A 23,306-nucleotide genomic window follows, 5' to 3' on the forward strand; every position below is an offset into this window, starting at 1 on the left:
GATAAAGGGTCGATTTATGATTATACACAGAAACAGTAAGAATGTGACAGATGTATCATATGTGGACTTAAGAATAGTAAGTAACAAATTGTTCTCCAATCTCCATGTATTAAAAACAGCACTTGTCTAAATAATTTCACGAATTTTAATATACTAAATGTATATTTATATTCTAATCAAAACAGTGCTTAGCTGTCTTGTCTGAATTATCCACGTTCAAAAAATGATTACACAGTCAAAATCTGTATATTATTATAATGAATCAACAATTATAGATATGTCAACTGGTCCACTTTGTCATGCCATTAACCAATTCAGCCTACTTTGGTTCATGATATAAGATGATCACATATCTTATAAATTATAATTAAATTTACAATCTATTTGATTGAAAATACTGCCAAACTCTAAAGTGAACAACTGCAAACAAATATTTCTGTTAATCAAAATGTGTTCGATATGCAGGGAAAACATTTCCCCCCAATTTATGTCTATTCATCAATTGATCACATGTTTTGAAAAAAAAAAAGAAGTTAAATTTCTTCTAAAAATTAAAGAATATAAGCAAGAACAAGTTCCAACACACCTCATCTTCACTCCCACACCTCCTCCCTTATATATTTTTTGCTTATCTGCGGAACACAAGATAGACTCAAACAGGGCACAAATTGAGGTGAACAGACTTATTTTCCTTTCATACCGAACAAACCCTATATCTCCTATCAGTAAAACCTTTCCCTTTACTTTCACTCTCTCCTTCCTAACATTGTGCTTATTTAAAGGATTCAGCATGTATGTTAGATTAACTTAAAAGCAGATCAAATCAACTTAAAATACTCAAGGCATCAATGGGAAGAGATTCCAAGTACCCTTATAGACATCAAACGGAAAAAATATCAGTCTCACTCGACTCTTATAGAAGGTTTAGAAAGAAAATCAATCACCTTAGATGAGCACTATAAGAGTTGTCATTCTAAAAAGCTCCAATCCCTTCAACAAAATAGCATGGATACTTTGTCTAATTCACCATAGCCATAGAAATACCTCATGTTTGGTAATGTAGCTAAGCAGTGTTTGCAATGCGGCTCCACTACTAACAGAAGACAAGTAAGAGTTGAGAAGGAGACCAGAGACAGGTATATTCACAAAGCATGTGTGGACTCAAAAATGCTAACATGCAGACTACTGATATTGGGGACAGATGGGAGCAACATTTACAGTGGTCGATCAAGAGTGCAAAAGGAAAAACTCAGGTGGCACAAACTTACAGAATGGCACAGTTCATGCCTCAACGCTTCAAAGAGATCAGAGAATATTTGGAGACAAACAGTTCTTGGATTTAAAACACAGAAAAATAATAGTTCTATTTTAAAGTTATATTCACACCTCACAGAACACATCTGAGGATTTTTACATGACTGCACAAGTAGGTAAAAATGATTGACCAAATCTTCACACACTAAAGAAGTGGAATCACAGTTTCCATATCACTAGTCTCCAAGATAGAGGGATCACAGCAGTAAACATGATATCAAACCTTGCCAAACTAAACAATGTTTCAACAAGAGGATATAATGACAGGACGAAGATATGTTGCTGGTGGAAAGGTGGCAAAATCAACTCCTATCAGGATTAGAGGACTTGCTGTAAATTGTATTAAACAACAGCTCTGTGCAGTTCCTGTTACACAGAAGAACTCATTAAAGCTTGTAAATTTTGCAGCTAATAATTGAACTAGTCATGCAATAAGCAGAGGGGTTGTATTCTGATCAATTATTTTCACGACAATACAATGAAATGACAACAAAACTAGTAACCTCCACACTTCCAATCAAAGCAAAACATATTTGCTACTATATCCTAAACCAATGACCTAATTCTATGATGACTACTTAAGCATTTAGAATTTTCCAATACAAATTCAGACATCAATTTCTTAAGTTAGAGTAATAAATCTTGTGCATATAAAGACTTCATAGGATACTACAAATCACAAGTTAAAAAGTAAACTGCCATGGTTAAAAAAACTAATTTACTCCACATAGACGATAGCTGTCATAATTTTTTTAAAAAAGCCAGAGGGAAATGGAGTAAATACTTACTTTACATTTTTCACTTATCATCAATCATCAGTGTCTTGACAACATAGCAAATTCTATAACATAAGCAGATATGAAGAGAAGTTGCAACAAACATATATAATTTTGCGGTATGTGCACACTTTCAAGTCTACTTTCACAACCTCTTTCTACCATGAAGGTTTATAGGAGAGGGTCCACAACAGCTATTTCATGTCAAACTAGCCTCCACTTTGCATTGAGAACTGAGGCACTCGACCTAGTGGAATGATCAGATCTTTCATGATCTCATATTCCGCTGCGCTTATCTGAGCACCATCAAGCACCTGTTTAGCCAAAGTCAACAAAAGGAGATCTCAGTCCACCTGGCTTCTTTGAGTCAAAAAACTATTAATGTCTTATGCAGGAAAACTAGGGGAAAATGGAAAGAAGATACGTTAGTGCATTAATGTACTAGAAAAACCCCATTATAGATGAATTTTAGGTTACGTCCCGATATGATAAATAGTCATATCTTCTATCTTAACAACGTCCCGATATGATAAATAGTCATATCTTCTATCTTAACAACGTAGGCAAACACTCCATCCACTACTATATAAAAATATATCCAGCAGTATCAAAGGGAATATTTTGAAATACTCACTAATCTTCTCTTACTTTACTTCAATGAATCTAAACACATTATACTGTTAATTCACTCGATTTTCACATAAAGACATTTGTCAACCATGTATGCTCGAGTACAACTATTATCCTGCATACTAGTTATTCTGTGGAAGGGTAGCAAATGAAATCAGGTTCTCTTGATTTTCAACAAAAACATTTCGAACTATGTTAGCTCACATATAATTACTAGTACTGCATGCATGCTTGTTAGCAAATCTGTGAAAGGTTGGTAAAGTGATATTCAAGTGGAGTTAAAAAAATTGGACAGCTTGCTCGTTAAGCTTATAGCATTCAACCGAGCCTCGAGAGCTGCCATATACCTCATGAAAATTCCGCAAAACCAAGTTCAACTATAAGCGGAACATTGGAGGTTATTACCGCACCTCCCTAATAATCTGTCAGTTTTCAGCTTGATGAACAAGAACAGCTAAGCTAGAACAACTATAACACACTGAACTTCTCAGTAAAAGCCAGCCACAAGACAACTTCACAACTTTCTATTTTACCGTTGACAACAATACAACTTCAATGCGGACTCATCAAACAACTTTGTTCGCTACCCGAAGGAAGGAATACACTTCTGTTTGCCAGCTATACTGTTATTAGCGTAGTCTTGGTAATGTTTTCTGGCAAGCAGGAGGGTACAAAACAGCATGTGTACCATGTAATTAGATCTTCTTTTCCCTACCTACAGGTGGCCATTTTGAAACTGCTGTTATTATATGCCTTCCACTAAAAATACATAACCATTTCATTTTCTTCCAGTATAAGTAATCGGTTATATTTGACTATAAACACATGTAATGGAATTTAAAAGTTCATCCTACCCAAGCTCTACATTTTTGCATCAAATCTCCTGCATCTTCTTGGAATTTCAATAGTACATCCCATCTCCCATAATGGTTTCATTTAAGAGGAGGAGTAAATTGCATACCAAAGAACAAGAAAGAAGGTGGTCAAGGTGAGTCTCCCTGTTGCCTAGCAAACTTGAGAGTAATAAGTAAAACAAGGAAAAAACAATTTATCAAAAAAAGAGGACTTCATCAAAATAAGTTCAACAGCACATGGTCTGAAACTTGGCGGAAACTGAGCCTGCCCATATAATCTTCTCCACTTAAATATCGAACTACAAGGTTGAAACTCACACATCTCGCGTTGTACTCTTATCACTAGACCGAGCCCCGAGGCTTAAAAACAAAGATGATCGCCTCCCAGAAGAAGCAACAGGGGAAATGATTGGAATATGTTTTGGAACTGTAGTTTTCCAGAAGATGGGACAAACAAAAACTCCAAAGAACAGTTAGGACACAATCACACTCTAAGGAACATGTTTCAATTCTTTTTTTTGGAAACAATATAGTCAACATCTAAAAAACAGTTGATCCTTTCTAAGTAACATGAAGCAAGAACTGAAAAAGTAATGTCTATCACATATATAGGTCTAGTGCCCTAATAAATTGCATTTACCAAATATTCAAGCTCGAGTTAGTGAAAAATGCTGCCATCAAAATATAGGCATCTATGTCCAATATAATTCTGGAAGGTGGCAAATCTTAGTGAAGATTTAAAAGGACTAACTAGACCTGGGGAGGGGATGGAAGGGATTCCTGAGAACAAATGTTAAAGAGTGAGATAGAGGAAAGAAAATTGCATGAGAACATAGAAGTTTATGATCACAAAATTCTACCTTTGGAAACGAAGTCCTTCGCCCCGTCATATATGGAGTCAGTGTGGGTATCCTACATACAGAAAGAGCATCAAGAAACAGAAGTACAATAAGTTGCCATTGCTTCATTCGGAATGCAGGGAGTGGATCCACAAAAGACATTGTATTTAAGAGGAGAACCTGCACATGTCAAACAAAGAAGAGTCATCCTCACAGATGATTATTACTGATTAGTCATGACATGCAATGATATCCTTAAACCAAAAACACCCTCGTCTACCTAACTACACCATCACAAGCCAACACACCCATGGAAAAGTCTCAGTGGATGGTTCTAAGCACATCAAAGAACCTCCTCTAGATTTTGGAAATGCACACAAACCTCACTTAAAAGTATAATGGAGCCAATGAGGATAATATATCATACAAACTCATTTCTTCTCTTAACTTAAGAATAAGTAAAAACAATGAAAAATGACATATGGTAGAAAACCGTGAGCAACTTCCAGAGTCATAGAAAACAAAATGTCATCCCATCACCTCCCCCAGCCAACTATACAGCACTTGGCAGAATCATTCCATCAAAATTATAGGTGGTGTACTTGTATTGATTTCCTCCCCAACCCCCATGACAAAATGTCGATTGTTTGAGGCTGAGTGAAAAGAGAGAACCCTAAATTTGGACTTTCGGGTAGTTTAGACAATCCTTTACAAGCCTCTTGTATTTTGCAACTTCATGCAATGCACAGTACTGGCAACATTTAATAGCATATTTAAAGTTATCTCCTACTGGGAAATGAAATCCTAAACCAAAACAAAACCATGAGACTAAAATTGCTTCCAAATACAACATAAAAACAAAAGAAATTAAAATTGATTCTAGCTGCACAAAAAAAGGCAACCACTTAATGTCTCCTGACAGCATTCAGAAGTCATTGACTTGACAACTTCCACTGTTATCCTAAAAGAGCTTTGACAAGGGGAAGGTAATATCTTAAAATGTAATCATACCATTCCTTGCTCTAAAGTTGATATCGGTACAGGCAGCCTAAGGTCAGCAACCAATCCCGGCAATGCTCGAGCAAGACAGCCAGCTAGAGTCTGCTTAATCTCAGTTGACCGGCCATCAGATAACACAATTTTGCGAGGATATTCTCTTCCATTGATAGACAAATACTCCTCGTTATTGCTTTCATCATGCCCATATATAAATGCCAAGGACGATGATGATATCCATGTGAAGAGGGAATTAAACATTGTTCCGAAAGGTGACAGCTGAAGAAAATTACACACACAACCAAAAAAAAAGGTTAAGAAAGGAAAAAAGGATGGGTGGGTGGGGGTGGGGGTGGGGGGATATGAAGAGAGAACAAGAATATTAATCAGTGGTAGCAAGTTCCAAGAGTGTAAAAGGTTTGAGGAGCAACTTACAGTCATATTGAACCCCTCAGGTGGACTATCATACCAAGAGTCCTCTGATTCAAAGACATCATAATTTGGCATCCCTGGTTTTCTTGGCCATTTTAAAGGAGCTGTTTCTAAATCAAGCATCTCATCAGTCTCCTGAAGTATTGCTTCATCCACTTCTTGTGAAGGTGGCAATATTACAATCCCGGCTTTGGACACTAAATATCACATGCAACAGAACTCAAAAGCAATTAGATGCAAAGAGAGTATGACTTGCAAATCTCCTAATAAGGAGGATCAATGAAAATGTCATACCAGCATCAGGAACATCAGAACCTGAGGCAACAGCCTCTGCTGCTTGGCTTAGTGCTGCTGCACAGGCTTCTGCAGATTCAAACCGATATGAATCATCATTCTCTTCCATATCAGTAGAGGCTGATCCCCCATAAGCTTGACTCTCATATTCTGATATTTTGGATGAGCTCTCTGTTTTCTTGCCAATGCCACCATCGATACTTTCATCAGCCCAAGTGACTGACCGAGACATTTTTTTGGAATTTGAAGATTTTAAAGAAGATTTGAGCTTATCATGTTCACCATGTGATGCATATTTCCTTCCGTCATCAGACATAATTAGGACACTTTTGTTCTTGACATCATGTTGGGAAGGACCAGAAGACACTTCTCCAGAATTAAATTTGTCCACCTTCAAAAATCTAGTGTTCTTATCCGATTTTTCTGTTTCTTCTCCAGAACGCAACTGCAAGGCATCAACTTGCTTCCCCAGTATATAAACATCATCATCCCTAACTTTGTACCTCGTCTTCGCTTGGGTTTCTTTGAACTTTACATTCGAGTCAGCATTTACAGGAGCTGGGAACTTTGAAACGCTATATTCATCTTGAGTTATTATAGTGCTCGAAAAATCAAACTCATTAAGTATCATGTTTTTCTCATCTTGGAGTCTGGCATGCTTATTCTTGGATCCTGCAAAATTACCAGTATTTGTCATTATCAACAAGTGCATAAATTTAGATTAGCTAGAATAAGAAGTCCACTATATTCTAAAGTTTCAAATGAAGCGACTCCACCAAGCATAAGCTCGAAAAGCATTCTCCTATCAACTACAGATACCTGTTTAGATCATTGAAATCCTCGTACCTTTGTTAATGTTTTTCAACAGTGCTGGATTCACACTTCGATCTCTCTGTGGAACATAGCCTTCAATTGCATTAGATGGACCCATCCACTCTTCTAATGAAACTTCACCACCCTTTAAATCCACTTTTTCCTGGATCTTCAACTTAGAAGATCCTCGATCTCCATTTTCCTTCACATCATCTAAGGAATGCAAATGCAACCCCTTAAATAGATTCAGGACTTGATTAAGCTTTGCTGGATTCAGTGTAGAGCTTCTCTCATCCTGCAAGCTACCAGCAAATGCTCCGCTATTGACTACACAATTTGTTGAACAGTACATGTATGTTTCATGAAGATCATAAACTTTATGCTCCTTCAATGATATTCTGTAATGTCCTTTCCGAGACCTTTCAGAAGGCAGAGAATTGCTGCAAAGAGGATAACCACACATGTTGGCAATTGATCGTTCGGTCACTACATCCTGATAATCACTCCGAGACAACAGAGATCCAGCAGCAATGAGTTGGCTTTCATCTTTGATGCCTTCAAGAAGACAGAGTTGTAATTTGTGGACAGCATCTTTAACAGCGACGGCTTCTCCTTTTGCCATTAGAGAACTCGTCCGAAGTACTGATGACAAATAGAATTTATTACAATAAGTTAATAAAGTACATGATATGAGATAGGTATTAGATATCAAAAATAAATCTCACTCATTCTGCATGTTATTCACCATGGATATCATAAGCATACAAAAGAACATCTAATATACCATATGAGATCTTACACCAATAAATGTTACTCCCTCGTACCAATTTATGTGGCAGATCCAGTAAGAATGTTATACGCAAGCACATTCCGATTACAGTGCCTTACACAAAGTCTCTTGATATTAAGTTTTGCTAGGACTAGAACACTTATGTTTGCTCTGTTCATGATCATCGCAACAAAATCAAGACGTGATGGTAAAGGGAGAAGTGAAGTGTAATGATGTAAAGGTTAATATTTCACAAAACAGGGAGTACAAATTAATGCGATCACAAATAACAAATGACGGAACCAAGCAATTCCAAGCGGCATACGATCAAACATGCTACCTGCAGACATCAGCATAACTACCTAATACTAAAAAGTATAGTCCATATATAGTTATGTGAAGTTCCATTGCCCTAATCGTGGAACTTCACGTGTGCAATTGAAGGGGAAGAATGAGTTGACTAAAGGAAAATTCATCTTAACAATGATTAATAAAATTACTTAAACCCCACTCTAGCCTTAGGGCCAATTCATCAGCTATCAGAAAAAGGGTTATTTGTCCTTCTAATGTCGATAATAAATTATTTTTGTTCTCCATTATGCTTTTTCAACAAATATATCCTTATAATCATATTTTAAAATTATATTTAGCCCCACCCATAAAGCTGAGTTATATTCAATCATCACCCATTTCAAGTTTCAAAAGTCACTGTACCATACTATTATTGGACGAAAAAACCAACTTCATTGACTAAAAACCCCAACTCTGGAAGGAAAAAAGGAATGACAGGTCATAAAAGTAATTAGCAATTTAATCCAATCAATTCAAGAAGTGACGACAATGAAACTAGAACGAAGAGGTTGGACCTGCAATCTATTCTGGCTTGTGTGCGGCGCGCTAAGCAGCATGAAAGGTTTTTTTTGTCTATGTGAGTATATAGTGGAGGCTAGATCACTCCGCAACCCTACGTCTTTATCAAGGTTCTGAATAACAGCGAAAAGAAAAGGAAAAAGGAAACTTGGTCTGGGTTCTTTTCAATCAAAATTTTAAGGCTATCAATCATTCGTCGATATTAAGTTTTGCTGGGAGTAGAACACCGATGTTTGTTCATCATCATTGCAACAAATTCAAGAATGTGAATATAAAGGGAAAAGTGAAGAGTACTCAAAATAGGAATACCAATAAATACAAACACAAATAACAAATGAATGAACGAAGAATTTGCAAGCGGCATATTATCAAACATGTTACGTGCATGACTACCTAATACTAAAAAGTGAAGTCCATGTATTTTTATGTGAAGTTCCATTGCCTTCACTCCGCAACCCTTCTTCTTTAATCATTCGTTGATGTTAAGTTCTGGTAGGAGTAAAACACTTATGTTTGCTTTGTTCATTATCATTGCAACAAAATCAAGAATGTGATGACAAAGGGAAAAACTAAGAATAATGACGTAATGGCTCTGATTTCCACAAAAAAAAAACAAATAACAAATGACTAAGCCAAGAATCTGCAACTGGCATATCATCAAGCATGTAACCTGCAGAAATCAGCATGACTACCTAATAATACTAAAAAGTTAAGTCCATATATAGTTATGTGAAGTTCCATTGCCTTTACTCCACAATCTTACTTCTTTATCAAGATTATGAATAACAGTGATAAGGAAAAGAAAAACCTACTTCCTTATCAAGATTCTGAATAACAGTGAAAAGGAAAGGAAAAACCTAACTTCTTTATCAAGATTCTGAAAAGGAAAGGAAAAACCTTACTTCTTTTATCAAGAATCTGAACAACAGAGAAAAGGAAAAACCTTACTTCTTTATCAAGATTCTAAATTACAGTGAAAAGGAAAGGAAAAAAGAAAATTGGACAGGGTTCCTTTGAATCAAGATTTTAAGGCGATCAATCATGGGCTGATATTAAGTTTTGCTAGGAGAAATACTTACGTTTGCTTTGTTCATTATCATTGCAACAAAATTAAGAATGTGATGATAAAGGGAAAAGCCAAGAATCTCCACAAAAACAAATAACAAATGACTGAACCAAGAATCTGCAAGCGGCATATTATCAAACACGTTACGTGCAGAAATCAGCATAACTGCCTAGTACTAAAAAGTAAGGTCATATATAGTTATGTTAAGTTCCATTGCCTTCACACTCCGCAACCCAACTTCTATATCACGATTCTCAATTACAGCGAAAAGAAACTTGAACAGGGTTCTTACCAATCAAGATTTTAAAAAGGTTAACAATCATTAGTTACAAGTGATTCTCGTACCTTAAAAGAAAAAAGGTACTGGTAATTCCACCCTAAATCATCAACTTAATTGAATCTCTCTACAGCGCCCCCAAGAACAACGAAGGAATCAGGTCTCTGTAAGCTCTACAAATGGCGGCTGTAGGCTTTGAAATTGTTCGCAAATGGCAATGCAACTCTTATTAATAGTAGTAGTGTTGACAAAATTCCCAAAAACGAAGGCGGTTGGATAACGGGTCAAATACGGGTCAGCCCATATAACCCACAGTAAAAATGGGTAAACCTGAGAGTTTTGTGGGGTGGCATAAACGCCGGAAAATCGAAATATCGAACCAAACTAAATTTTTTCAGAATTTTGATTTCGGTATTTCGATTTTCGGTTCGATATTCGATTTACTTTTTTGTATTTTTTGGTATTTCAATTTGATTTTTGGTACGTAATATTTTGATTTTTTGATATTTCGATTTAAATCAAAATATTATACTATAATTTATATTATATTAATTAATAATTATTAATATTAAATAATCTTTTAAAAAAAGAAAAAAAGTATGTGAAACCCTATGTAATGCCCTTATTCCTCTTCATCTCATAGGCAGCACCTTTTCCTCTTCTAGTCTTCTTCCTCTTCCTCTTCTTCTTTCGGGCAGCAGTTGTAGCAGCCGCCAGATGTTACTTTTGATGTATTATCTATTTTTACTTTTTAGCCCATTAAGTTGAAAAATCAAACAAAAAAATTGTTAAGTTTAAAATTTTAAAAAGCCTACTAAGCATGCCCATTAAAAAACCAAAATAAAAAAAATAAATTGAATTTATAAAAATCGAATCAAAATAATAAAAATCGAATCGAACTGAAATATTTTAATTCGGTATTTGGTACACATTTTACAAGAAACAAAAACCAAAAAAAAATGAAATCGAATCGAAATACCGAATGTCCACCTCTAAAGTTTTATTCGTGATTTTACTAATTAAAGCTTAATTTTAATAATTAACATGAAATATTTACTAAATTAACAAAAAAAATCTTGACGTTTGTCATCATCAAATAAGTATTATTTTCCACAACTTGAACAAAGCAAAATAAAAGTATTTCTACACTTTTTTTCAAAGGAAAAAATTACTCCATCATATTTGAGGTTCTATGACAAAACATGAACTAATTGGTATTGGTCAAGCTTTTTCGACCAATACTACTTTAAAAGTTTCATTAACTACACCAACATGGACTAATTATTATTGGTTAGAACTTTTTCGAGCACTTGTCCATACTTTAATAATGTCATTAACTTTTTCGAGCACTTCTCTATACTGGTAAGATGAGATCGTTTCGCGGGATATATAAAAATAATACTATTAATTAGAATATACAATAATAATTGTATTGGTTATGTTAGTATTAATTGATTATTATATACAAGGATTGTTTTTTTTTATTATTATTTGGATTGATAGATTAAAAATAACATATATTGTATAATTTATTTATGAAGATACCTTTCATAAATATGATGAGAAAGAGGTGTAAAAAAGAATTTGATGGATAATTGGGTTTTAATCATGCTAATGCATATTTCTTTTGTCCATAAATGTTTGGCAAGTATATTAAAAATAGATGTTTAAAATTAATTGTCAATTTAAACAATAACTTAGTTTTTTAATATTCTTACTATAATAGGATTATATTTGTCAGATTAAACTTTATATTAAATTTTTCTTGAGAAGAGTGCACAACCTTACCCTAACTAATAATTGCGAAATATTAAATTTCCTGACATTACTAATACCATAAATTTTCATGTATTGTAATGCACCCTTCAATAGAGAGGATACCAAACTATGTACTATAGTATACAAAATTCATGTTTTAGTAAATACACAGTAAGTTCAACATTAACATTATTTCTTCACCCCAAAGGCTAACAATGTCATCAATTTTTTTAGAGATTTTTTTTATATATCCCTTAATTTTATCATTTGGCGATGATATATTTTCGTAACAAAAATGATTTACTTATATCACTTTTAAAATGAATAATTAAATAAGAACAGAAATAGTAATAATTATAATAACGCACATTAATTGAAACGTACTGATATATGTATTTAATTAAACATAGAATTAATTATTGAATGACAATGCGACAATAAGGAGGAGTACTCAATATTTTGCAAGATACTTTTTAAAACTGGGAAACAAATTTCAGTGCAAAAAAAATAATAATTTAAAAATCTAAATTCTTCAACAAGTGTTGAACTATCAACTCTACCGTACAGTCTTCTTTAATTTTAGGTGAGAAAATACAAGTTTAGAACTTAAAGATATCAACTGACTCACTTAAGGTAATTAATTTACTTCATAATAAAAAACATTCTCACGTATATTATAATGAACGCATAAAATTAATTGCTTTGATAAAACCTTAATTTAATATAAAATTTGAAAGAAAAACAACATGATAGACTTGCTAGTCAGAAATAATCGAACACTGAATTAGGTTCTGCTTTACTCTGTTTATTTGAAAAATATTGAAACCATATAAAAAATAAATAATACTCCAAACTCCTCCTTTTTTTTAAAAAAAAATAACAAATAAATATATGTATCAATTTTTTTTTTATAGTTATACTGGAGATATGTACACAGGTGTGTATTACGGATCCTTGGGCGTAATATCTTCCAACTCGAAGGATAAGCGAAGTCATTATGCAGGGTATATAAGCGCAACGAACCCTGAAGCCCCATCTTCAAACACTCTCTGACATATATCTTCTTCTTTAAATTCCTCCATTGATAAAAATGATCGTCTTCGTCGATCCTGTTTAATATAAGAGATCGTAATTGCATCAGATCTGTATCGGCGTCACAAAGCTCGGTTCATGTAAGATATTTGTTCACATATTGTTTTGTTTTTTAATGTAATTGTTGATTTTTTCGTTTTGTTATTCAAAACGTAGAATTTGGAGAATTTTTTTATTGTTTTTGAAATTTTGAGCTGTTGTAGGATCAGGATATTAGAGGATCGGAGAAAGGTTTGTTCCTGAAAAGCAGAGTCAATTGCAAAGTGAGTTTCTGCTTTTCTGGTGCTAATTTTCCATTTTTCTCATTGAGCTTGAGATTCGGATGATTACTGTATATGAGTTGATTTTTGGTGTAATGAATAATTTTAGCTATTGTGGAATTTTTTGGAAGTTGAAATTGGAGATTCGTGTTAGTTAGTTGAATGGTTTCAACTAGGAGATTGTTTTGTTTATATTTTGTATTAGAGTAGAAAGAAATCATAGCCGTGAAAATCAAAGTGTTGGCTTGCGAGAAAAATGAACTCTAGTGTAATTTTGTAAAAGTTTTTTTTTTTTTTTGGATCTTAATTGTTAGGCCTTATTTCAGGTGTTGGTGTAAAATTGGCATTTCTCAACTTCTATATCAGAATATCTTTTTCTATGTGAATTGAACCATAGCTACAGGAAAACAAGAACGAGAAGGATGAGATCTACTCTTTATTTTATGATTGAGAAAATGGTAGAAAGATTTGGGTGGAATGGGGATTTTCAAATGCAGTAGTTTCCTTCTTGCTTTCCCAAATACATACTGGTTTGAGTTGTTAATTTGATTAGAGGACATATGTGAAGCAAGTGATTTCCCTTTCCTGGCCGGTAAATCCACAAACTGGTTGTGCTCAGTTTCTTCTTGTATTTTTGGTCTGCTAATTTTTTAACTTCCTTTACAATTGTTTATTTTAAATTCTTCACATTCTTTGGTGGAATACCATCAATGTAGGAATTGGGTAGCTGGGTAAACTTGCTATGTGGGAGGAGAGGAAGGAAATCATAACTTCCTGTTGTTTTTTCACAGGTTATCATCACGCTTGGCTCTGCACTTTATTGAGGGTTTAAGGGCTTGTATTCGTCCTACTCGATGGCTGATACCCGGAATAGTAATGTCAAGGCTTCTAATGACAAAGCATCCGGAACAGCCAATCCTTATGCCATCAATCTGGAGAACTTCGGTAAAAGACTAAAAACATTATACTCCCACTGGACTGAACACAATGATGAACTTTGGGGAGCTTCTGAAGCTCTTGCCATAGGAACTCCTCCTCCATCTGAGGATTTGCGGTATCTGAAGTCGTCAGCTTTAAATATGTGGTTAGTTGGGTATGAATTTCCTGATACTATCATGGTTTTCATGAAGAAGCAGATCCATTTTCTCTGTAGCCAGAAGAAGGCCTCCTTACTTGAAGCTGTCAAGAAAACCTCCAAGGATGTTGTGGGAGTGGATGTTGTAATGCACGTGAGGTCTAAAAAAGATGACGGGACTGGTGCAATGGATGCAATTTTTCGAGCAATGCAAGATCAGTCAGAGTCAAATGTGCCCGTTGTTGGACACATCGCGAGAGAAGCTCCTGAAGGGAATCTTTTAGAGACATGGACTGAGAAGCTAAAGAATACACAATTTCAGCTCAGTGATGTAACTAATGGATTCTCTGACCTGTTTGCTGTCAAGGATACCGCTGAAATTATGAATGTGAAGAAAGCTGGCTATCTGACTTCATCAGTGATGAAGCACTTTGTAGTCCCAAAGCTAGAAAGGGTTATCGATGAGGAGAAGAAGGTGTCACATTCTTCACTAATGGATGATACTGAAAAGGTCATACTGGAACCTGCAAAGATTAAGGTGAAGTTGAAGGCAGAGAATGTCGACATCTGTTACCCTCCAATTTTTCAGAGTGGAGGAGAGTTTGATCTGAGACCAAGTGCATCAAGCAATGATCAGAATCTTTACTATGATTCAACAAGTGTGATTATCTGTGCAATTGGTTCTCGATATAATAGTTACTGCTCAAATGTTGCTCGGACCTTTCTAATTGATGCCAATCCAATGCAAAGCAAGGCGTATGAAGTCCTTTTGAAGGCTCATGAGGCTGCAATTGGAGCTCTGAGACCAGGAAATAAGGCTGGAGATGTCTACCAAGCAGCCCTCAATGTGGTTGAAAAGGAGGCACCTGAATTGGTTGCAAATTTGACGAGATCTGCAGGAACTGGAATTGGGCTTGAGTTCCGTGAATCAGGGTTAAACCTCAACGGCAAGAATGATAGAATGCTGAAATCTGGCATGGTTTTTAATGTGTCTCTTGGGTTTCAGAATTTGCAAACAGAGTCTAAAAACCCCAAAACTGAAAAAATTTGTGTTTTGGTTGCTGATACAGTTGTTATTGGTCAAAATGCTCCAGAAGTGGTGACTTCTATGAGTTCTAAAGCCGTAAAAGATGTGGCTTACTCATTCAACGAGGATGAAGAAGAAGAGGAGGAGCAGCCGAAGGTCAAAGCTAAGCCTGTTGCTGCCAATGGACTCTCATCCAAGGCTACACTTAGATCAGTTAACCACGAGACATCAAGGGAGGAACTAAGACGGCAACACCAGGCAGAATTGGCCCGCCAAAAGAACGAAGAAACTGCACGAAGGCTCACAGGAGGAAGTTCTGGGGGTGCAGATAGCCGTGGTTCTGCGAAAGCCACTGGAGATTTGCTTGCATATAAGAACATTAATGATCTGCCACCTCCAAGAGAATTGATGATTCAGGTTGACCAGCGGAGTGAGGCTATTCTTTTACCTATTCATGGTACCATGATTCCATTCCATATTGCCACCGTGAAAAGTGTATCTAGTCAACAAGATACTAACCGTACCTGCTATATCCGAATAATGTTCAATGTTCCTGGCACTCCATTCACTCCTCATGACACAAATACTCTAAAGTTCCAGGGATCAATATATGTTAAAGAAGTTTCATTTCGTTCCAAGGACCCAAGGCACATCACTGAAGTGGTTCAACAAATAAGAACCCTCCGCAGGCAGGTTGTCTCTAGAGAATCAGAGAGAGCTGAGAGAGCAACTTTAGTAACACAAGAGAAACTTCAAGTTGCTGGAGCCAAATTTAAACCAATCAAGTTGTCAGATCTGTGGATTCGTCCAGTATTTGGTGGTCGCGGGAGAAAGCTTCCTGGTACTCTAGAGGCTCACACAAATGGATTCCGGTATGGAACTTCAAGGCCAGATGAGAGAGTGGATGTTATGTATGGTAACATCAAACACGCATTCTTCCAGCCAGCAGAAAAGGAGATGATTACAGTCCTCCACTTTCACCTGCACAATCACATAATGGTGGGGAACAAGAAAACCAAGGACGTGCAGTTCTATGTTGAAGTGATGGACGTTGTGCAGACAATTGGGGGTGGAAAAAGATCTGCTTATGATCCTGATGAGATTGAGGAGGAACAGCGTGAAAGGGATAGGAAAAACAAGATTAACATGGAATTTCAAACATTTGTGAATAAGGTAAATGACCTCTGGACCCAGCCTCAGTTTAAAGGGCTTGATTTGGAGTTTGATCAGCCGTTGAGAGAACTTGGATTCCACGGGGTACCCCACAAGTCAACAGCTTTTATAGTCCCAACATCTAGCTGCCTTGTTGAGCTCGTAGAGACACCATTTGTTGTGATCACTCTCTGTGAGATTGAGATAGTCAACTTGGAGAGGGTTGGTCTCGGGCAGAAGAATTTTGACATGACAATTATATTCAAGGACTTCAAAAGAGATGTTATGCGAATTGATTCTATCCCTTCAACTTCTCTTGATGGCATCAAGGAGTGGCTCGATACAACTGACCTTAAGTACTATGAGAGCAGGCTGAATCTGAACTGGCGTCAGATACTGAAAACAATTACTGATGATCCGGAAGAGTTCATAGAGAATGGTGGATGGGAATTTTTGAATTTAGAAGGTACTGATTCGGAATCTGAGAACTCACAGGAGTCTGATCAAGGATATGAACCTTCAGATGTAGAGCCCGTCTCATCAGACGAGGAAGATGATGAAAGCGCATCACTAGTTGAGTCAGATGATGATGAAGGGGAGGACTCTGAGGAATATTCAGAAGAAGAAGGGAAAACATGGGAAGAGCTGGAAAGAGAAGCAAGCAATGCCGACAGAGAGAAAGGGGCTGAATCAGACAGTGACAATGATAGGAAGAGGAGGAATATGAAGCCTTTTGGGAAAGGTCGTCCTCCAGAGAGAAGAAATCTCTCTAGCAACATTTCCAAGAGACCCAGGTTTAGGTAAAGAGTGCAGTAGCACGTGCTTAACTGTCCTAGGATATTAGTATATGCTGCATAAGTTATAAGCAGCTGTAAAGTATTTACTCAGACAACGGAGTTTAGACTTGGATCTTAGAATAGTTTTTCTCTTTTTTCTGTGTTTGCCAAGTAGTGAATTCGTGTAAAATCAGATTGTGCAACTTAAGTTGGGTTTAAGTTCCATTTAAATTTTTGACCTTGGTACTTTTGTTTTTCAAAATTTACTCAGTTACTTGTCAGCTACATTTCTAGGACAATTGCTCGCCTATTACAGTGCAAAAGGTCTTGTTCCTAGCTATTTCTTAGTGTTATGGGGGCACGTAAAGCAGTATATTTTCATATACTCTCAGCTTGTACATATTTTGGATACTGATATTATTAATACCTGGGCACTCTGCAACTGCTGCTTGAAGTGAGAATGACGCTGCTTTGGGAGATGATCTGAAACTAGCACCAGTTGATGAATGTAGGTGGCCGAAAAGTTTCACAGTTGTCTTCCAGAAATTGAACAGTCTTCCGCAAATCACCACCAGGCTACTATGTTTTGCAATATCTTACCACTTCATTTAAGTAGACAAGATAAGAACAATGTTGTTACTCGAGTGCTTTCTGGTTCCTATAGTTCTACTTTCAGTTAAGCTACTTCCACAACTAGGAGCAACAAATACAAATGAGAAGATGTATTCAAAATCATTAACGTTTTTTTTTAGTTTTTTTCCTTCTCGTAGTTGGATGACACCCCACTGAGAAGCCTCAAACATCTGTCAAAGAATGACAAACTAAAAAAAAATTAAAGGTTTATATAGCTAGCAATGCATTTCCTATATGATATGCTTCTCAAGAAAATTTGCCAAATATATGCTACTCACTGAAAACAATATGGCAGGTTTTCTCACTGGCATAACAGATAAAAACACTAGAAATATGTTTCCATATATCTGAGGCTAGTAATTTACAATAAGATCAAAACTACCACCTAATTAGAACAAAAACCAGCAAAAAGAGAAACAGAAACATAATAGGTCTTTGCATCCATAAAGGAACATTAAAGAAACGCCCTTCTAACTAACCCATCTACCTGAACTTCATTCGTTTTCTGGCAGCAGAAGTAGGAGCAGCTCGTGACTTGCCAAAGTTCTTCTTCTTCCTCTTCTCATCCTCGCTATCTGATTCATTAATTTCCCTGTCTGCATAGCTTGCTTCTTTCTCCAGCTCTTCCCATGTTTTACCTTTTTCTTCCTCTGAATCTTCATCATCATCCTCTTCTTCATCATCTTCAGAGTCCACCAGAGATTCACTATCAGACTCATCATCATCAGAGTCTGACTCAGGTTCAGCATCTGAAGGTTCATAACCTTGGTCTGACTCTGAATCTCCAGATGATGAATCAGTACCTTCCAAGTTTAAGAATTCCCAACCACCATCATCAATAAACTTCTGTGGTTCATCTGTTATGGTCTTCAGTACTTGACGCCAATTCAGATTCACCTTGCTCTCATAATACTTGATGTCAGTTGTGTCAAGCCATTCCTTGATGCCATCAAGGGATGAAATAGGGATTGAATCAATCCGCATGACGTCACGCTTGAAGTCCTTGAAAACAATTGCCATATCACAGTTCTTCTGCCCAAATCCAACTCTCTCCAAGTTAACAATCTCAATCTCACTTAGGGTTATCACAAGGAATGGAGTCTCTACCAGCTCAACCAAACAGCTGGAGGTTGGTACAATGAAAGCTGATGATTTATAAGGAACACCGTGGAACCCAAGTTCTCTCAGAGGTTGATCAAACTCCAGGTCGAATCCCTTAAACTGAGGCTGGCTCCAAATATCATTCACCCGGTTCACAAAACTCTGGAAGTCCATGTTGATTTTGTTCTTTCGATCTCTTTCCCTCTGTTCTTCCTCAATCTCATCTGGATCATATGCAGACCTCTTTCCACCTCCAAGCGTTTGGACCACATCCATTACCTCAACATAGAACTGCACATCCTTGGTCTTTTTTTTCCCCACCATTATGTGGTTGTGCAGATGAAAGTGAAGGAGGGTAACCATCTCCTTCTCTGCTGGTTGGAAGAACACATGCTTGATATTACCATACAAGATGTCAACACGTTCATCTTGTCTTGTGGTTGAATACCTGAAACCATTAGCATGAGCTTCCAGTGTACCAGCAAGCTTTCGTGCACGACCACCAAATGTGGGACGGATCCATAAGTCAGGTAGCCTAACTGGCTTGAATTTATTCCCTGCAAGGACAAGTTTTTCCTGAGTCACTAAAGTTGCTCTTTCAGCTCTCTCAGACTCCCTTGACATATAATTACGTCTAAGTGTTTTAATCATCTGGACCATTTCACTTATGTGCCTATGATCCTTCGAGCGAAATGAAACTTCTTTTAGGTAGATGGCACCTTGATTCTTCACATCAATAGGTGAGAAAGGGGCACCAGGAACATTAAATATGATTCGGATGTAGTCCTGTTGGCTTGAAACAGTCTTAACAGTAGCCACATGGAAAGGAACCATATTACCATATATTGGTAAAAGGATGGCCTCATTCTTTTGGTCAACCTGAATAATCATCTCTCTGGGTGGTGGTAGGTCATTGACATTCTTATAGGCAACAACGTCAGTCGAAGTCTTAGCACTCCTGTTATTCCCAGTTAATGTTTCTTCACCAGCAAGACGTCGAGCAGTCTCTTCATTCTTCTGACGGGCAAGTTCTTCCTGGTGCAACTTTCGTTTCTCTTCTCTTGAAATCTCATGATTGTCAGACCTAAGTGTTGCCTTGGAATACAGGGTATCCCTACCATTGGACTCTGGTTTCATTTGTGGCTCCTCTTCTTCATCATCTTCATTGAAGGAATAGGCCACATCCTTCAAAGCTTTGGAGCTCAAATGGGTGATCACATCACGACCATCCTTTGTGACTATCACGGTATCTGCTAGCAAGAGTGAAAAATTCCGGCTCTTTACTTTGTTGGTCTCGTTCTGCAGATTGTGGAAACCAAGTGACACATTGAAAACCATTCCCGATCTCAACAGTTTATCATTCTTAGCATTAAGGATCAACCCTGACTCTCGAAACTCAAGACCAATCCCTGTCCCAGCAGATTTTGTCAGGTTGTTCACCAATTCAGGAGCATCCCTATCAACCACAGCAAGAGCTGCTTGATAAACATCACTAACCTTGTTACCAGGCTTCAGTGCATCTATTGCCACCTCCTGGGCCTTAAGAAGCACTTCATAAGCCTTGGTCTGCATCTGAGTGGAATCAATTAGAAACGTTCTGGCAAGATTTGAACAGTAGCTGCTGTATCGTGAACCAATTGCACATATGATGGCACTGGCAGATTCATAATATAAGCCATCATCGTTGCTTGTAGCACTAGGTCTAAGATCAAAAACACCACCACTCTGGAAGATTGGAGGGTAACATATATCAACATTCTCAGCTTTCAGCTTCACCTTGACTTTAGCAGGCTCTAAAATAGCCTTTTCTGTGTCATCCATCAATGAGGAATGTGTTACTTTCTTCTCCTCATCAATTACTTTCTCAAGCTTTGGAACAACAAAGTTCTTCATAGCAGAAGCAGTCAGATGTGCAGCTTTCTTCACATTAACAAGCTCATTTTGGTCCTTCACAGCAAAAAGGTCAGAAAGTCCACTTGTTATATCATTAAGCTTAAGGCCAGAATCTTTTATCTTCTTAGTCCATGCCTCCAAGAGCTTTCCTTCAGGGCCTTCTCGTGCAATATATCCAATAACAGGAGTATCATAAGCATCTGATATTGACTGCACATGAATAGCATGGAGCACCTTGTCCATTTTAGAAGTCCCGTCCTCACCTTTGGTCTTCACATGTGTGACTACTTCCACTCCCACAGCCTCTTTAGCAGTCAATTTCACAACATCCAGCAATGAAGCTTTCTTTTGGCTACACAGAAAATGTATCTGCTTGTTCCCAAAGACCATTATAGTCTCAGGGAACTCATAGCCAAGTAACCATACATTTACAGCCGAGGATTTCAAGTATCTTAAATCCTCTGAAGGTGGTGGAGTAGCTATAGCAAGGACATCAGAAGAACCCCAAAACTCATCTTTATGTTCACGCCAGTGTGAATACAAGTCCTTCAGTCGCTTACTAAAAGTAGGCAAGTCAATTGTGTAAGCATTTCTGCCTGTTGCATTCCCATTTGCAGGAGGGCCATTTCCTGTTCTTTGTTCTGGTGGCATCATACAGCTACTTGTTGATGATCTGGACAAGAAAACACAAAAATTACACAAATCAAAATTTTTAAAAAATGGGAGAAGGGGGGGAAATGCAATCTTAAGAGACCCTCCATACAAATTCCAATAATCTATAAAATGAGTAAGCATTGTTTGAAGTATCATTCCTTTGGAATTTCATAAAGCTTGAAATTCATAGCAATCTCAAGGTATTTTCATAGTTATATATTTGAGATCTTATCATTCACCAGAACCCAAGATCTCCCAAATTTTTGGCAAGCACTGAATCAGTAATCAGTTGGGCACTACAAAAAGAATTTAAACATGTATTTGCAGATAAAAGAGAACACGTAAAGAATACTGCCCCATTGTGCAAAAGAATCCACAAAATATGTACTACTCTACATTGTTATGGATGCGACAAAAGAAGTCAATTGATGAACTGTCATGCACAGCCCTTCACATTATGATAAACTAAAATAACAAGATATGAAGAGACTCGTTAAAATATACAATAACTTTGATATGGACAAAAATATATGGAAAGAAGAATGTTAAATTACTATGATAGCCACCATAATCCATGATTTTCTGAAAATTTTAATTTCCAAGAAAGCACATATTAACTGCTTGATGCACATCTTCCTGATAAAAACAACATTAGACCCACCACACAATCATCAACAACTCATAAGACTAATTGATACACAATTTGCATGTTTCATTTTTTTCACTTGTTGTGAAGTTGATACACACGGCATACATAATCCTTCACCTGATTTAGAAAAAAGGTTGAACACAGTATACTTGTTTCTTGATTATATTTTCCCAAAATTTGAGAAACACCACCAAATTCCAACTTCAACCAATATTTAATGGTCTGGACAAGAATAAGGGCTATATCTCACACAGAGACATATCAAACAATTAAATGTCAAAAACTTGATACAGATTATGGTATCACCTGAATATCCCAAATCCTAATGAACTTGGCCCTTACAAAAACCAAGTAGTAAAACAATGCAGAACTCAGAAAACATTCTTATCCCCTACACACCAAGTGCTTCACCAAAGCTACTGCATAAGCATAATATAATAAGCTTTCAGAAACAAAGATAACAAAAATATAACGAACAACAACTAAACCTCAGTCCAAAAACAAGATGGGGTCGGAACAGAAATCTAACCCCACCAAAAACACAACCTCCAGTGGCAGCCCCAATTTAGGGTTTAACACATGCTTCAAGACAAAGTCGAAAACTTCCCACAGAAATCACCACCAACCACAATGTTAGACTCCAACATCAAAAAATATGAGTTAGCAATTAATCAAAAGTAACAAATGCTTACAGACGAACGAACATGAAAAGGTAACAGATCTCCTCAATACATTCCATTTGACAAAGCCCCATAAAAAACCCTACCCAGTAAAAAACCTCATTCCAACCCGAAATAAGTGTTTCGGAAGTCACATGCAAAAACTAAACATGCTCAAATTAAAAAAGCAAACAAAAAAGGAAAAAAAACTCACATCCTTATCAATGCCCCTATTAGGGTTTCGAAACTCAACTGGGAGTAGTGCGCCGCGCAATGAGTCGGGTCAAGGGTTTCGAATACTATATTTCATAAACATGAAAATTGTTCAAGTGAACACTGAAAAACAGATCAAACATTGAACTAAAAAGTTGAAAATCGAAGTAAAAGGAAAGGAGATCTCGAAAAATCTATGAACAATAAAGAGAAAACTCGAATTTCTAAGGAAGAAATTGAGAGAAAACGGAGCGAGGAAAAGAGGAATTTTTTCAAGAGAATGGGAGCGAATGACTGATTTGAAAATGGACGAGACTGAGAATTTGGTATTTATATCCCTGGAGTGATATGAAAAGGGTCTTGTATTTACGATAAATTACACCAATTGCCCATTTATAGTGTATGTGTAATGACAAACCTCTCCCTGATCATAC

The 23,306-nt window shown here is 36.7% G+C and overlaps 3 protein-coding genes across 8 annotated transcripts; 1 reads left to right on the plus strand and 2 right to left on the minus strand.

Moving 5' to 3' along the window:
- Window positions 1-1,315: 1,315 nt before the first annotated feature.
- On the minus strand, window positions 1,316-10,164 carry LOC101260378 (putative RNA polymerase II subunit B1 CTD phosphatase RPAP2 homolog). Of its 2 annotated transcripts, none has more exons than XM_026032955.2 (8): window positions 9,999-10,164; window positions 6,982-7,590; window positions 6,136-6,807; window positions 5,845-6,038; window positions 5,425-5,688; window positions 4,435-4,593; window positions 2,103-2,404; window positions 1,316-1,680 (listed from the first exon to the last, which is right to left on the minus strand). In XM_026032955.2, the coding sequence occupies exons 2-7, from the start codon at window positions 7,568-7,570 to the stop codon at window positions 2,300-2,302; spliced, it is 1,983 nt and encodes a 660-aa protein (XP_025888740.1). In that variant the 5' UTR covers window positions 7,571-7,590; window positions 9,999-10,164; the 3' UTR covers window positions 1,316-1,680; window positions 2,103-2,299. The 2 variants fall into 2 exon arrangements, with proteins under 2 accessions (XP_025888740.1, XP_025888738.1); XM_026032953.2 differs by having other exon boundaries at window positions 2,243-2,404; window positions 9,999-10,161.
- A 2,440-nt stretch (window positions 10,165-12,604) lies between these two features.
- On the plus strand, window positions 12,605-17,316 carry LOC101260671 (FACT complex subunit SPT16-like). Of its 4 annotated transcripts, none has more exons than XM_010315478.4 (4): window positions 12,683-12,860; window positions 12,984-13,043; window positions 13,367-13,632; window positions 13,832-17,316. In XM_010315478.4, exon 4 carries the CDS (start codon window positions 13,895-13,897, stop codon window positions 17,096-17,098), a length of 3,204 nt encoding a protein of 1,067 aa, XP_010313780.1. In that variant the 5' UTR covers window positions 12,683-12,860; window positions 12,984-13,043; window positions 13,367-13,632; window positions 13,832-13,894; the 3' UTR covers window positions 17,099-17,316. The 4 variants fall into 4 exon arrangements, with proteins under 4 accessions (XP_004230346.1, XP_010313780.1, XP_010313788.1 ...); XM_026032958.2 differs by having other exon boundaries at window positions 12,728-12,860; window positions 12,990-13,043; XM_004230298.5 differs by lacking the exon at window positions 13,367-13,632 and having other exon boundaries at window positions 12,605-12,860.
- A 697-nt stretch (window positions 17,317-18,013) lies between these two features.
- LOC101261165 (FACT complex subunit SPT16-like) lies at window positions 18,014-23,179 on the minus strand. Of its 2 annotated transcripts, none has more exons than XM_004230300.5 (2): window positions 22,874-23,179; window positions 18,014-21,370 (listed from the first exon to the last, which is right to left on the minus strand). In XM_004230300.5, the coding sequence occupies exon 2, from the start codon at window positions 21,349-21,351 to the stop codon at window positions 18,187-18,189; it is 3,165 nt and encodes a 1,054-aa protein (XP_004230348.1). In that variant the 5' UTR covers window positions 21,352-21,370; window positions 22,874-23,179; the 3' UTR covers window positions 18,014-18,186. The 2 variants fall into 2 exon arrangements, with proteins under 2 accessions (XP_004230348.1, XP_010313805.1); XM_010315503.3 differs by having other exon boundaries at window positions 22,913-23,174.
- Window positions 23,180-23,306: the final 127 nt, after the last annotated feature.

Source organism: Solanum lycopersicum, chromosome 1 (genome assembly GCF_036512215.1).
Source record: "Solanum lycopersicum chromosome 1, SLM_r2.1".
Classification (NCBI taxonomy): Eukaryota; Viridiplantae; Streptophyta; class Magnoliopsida; order Solanales; family Solanaceae; genus Solanum; species Solanum lycopersicum.

Bases quoted from the DNA above. Each gene is read 5' to 3' on its own strand.
- LOC101260671 (XM_004230298.5), top strand. From the start codon at position 13,895: ATGGCTGATACCCGGAATAGTAATGTCAAGGCTTCTAATGACAAAGCA.
- LOC101261165 (XM_004230300.5), bottom strand. From the start codon at position 21,351: ATGATGCCACCAGAACAAAGAACAGGAAATGGCCCTCCTGCAAATGGG.
- LOC101260378 (XM_026032955.2), bottom strand. From the start codon at position 7,570: ATGGCAAAAGGAGAAGCCGTCGCTGTTAAAGATGCTGTCCACAAATTA. The intron at 6,039-6,135 runs GTATGACATTTT...TGTGATATTTAG, and splicing joins TTCTGATGTTCCTGATGCTG to TGTCCAAAGCCGGGATTGTA. The intron at 5,689-5,844 runs GTAAGTTGCTCC...AATTTTCTTCAG, and splicing joins CTGAGGGGTTCAATATGACT to CTGTCACCTTTCGGAACAAT.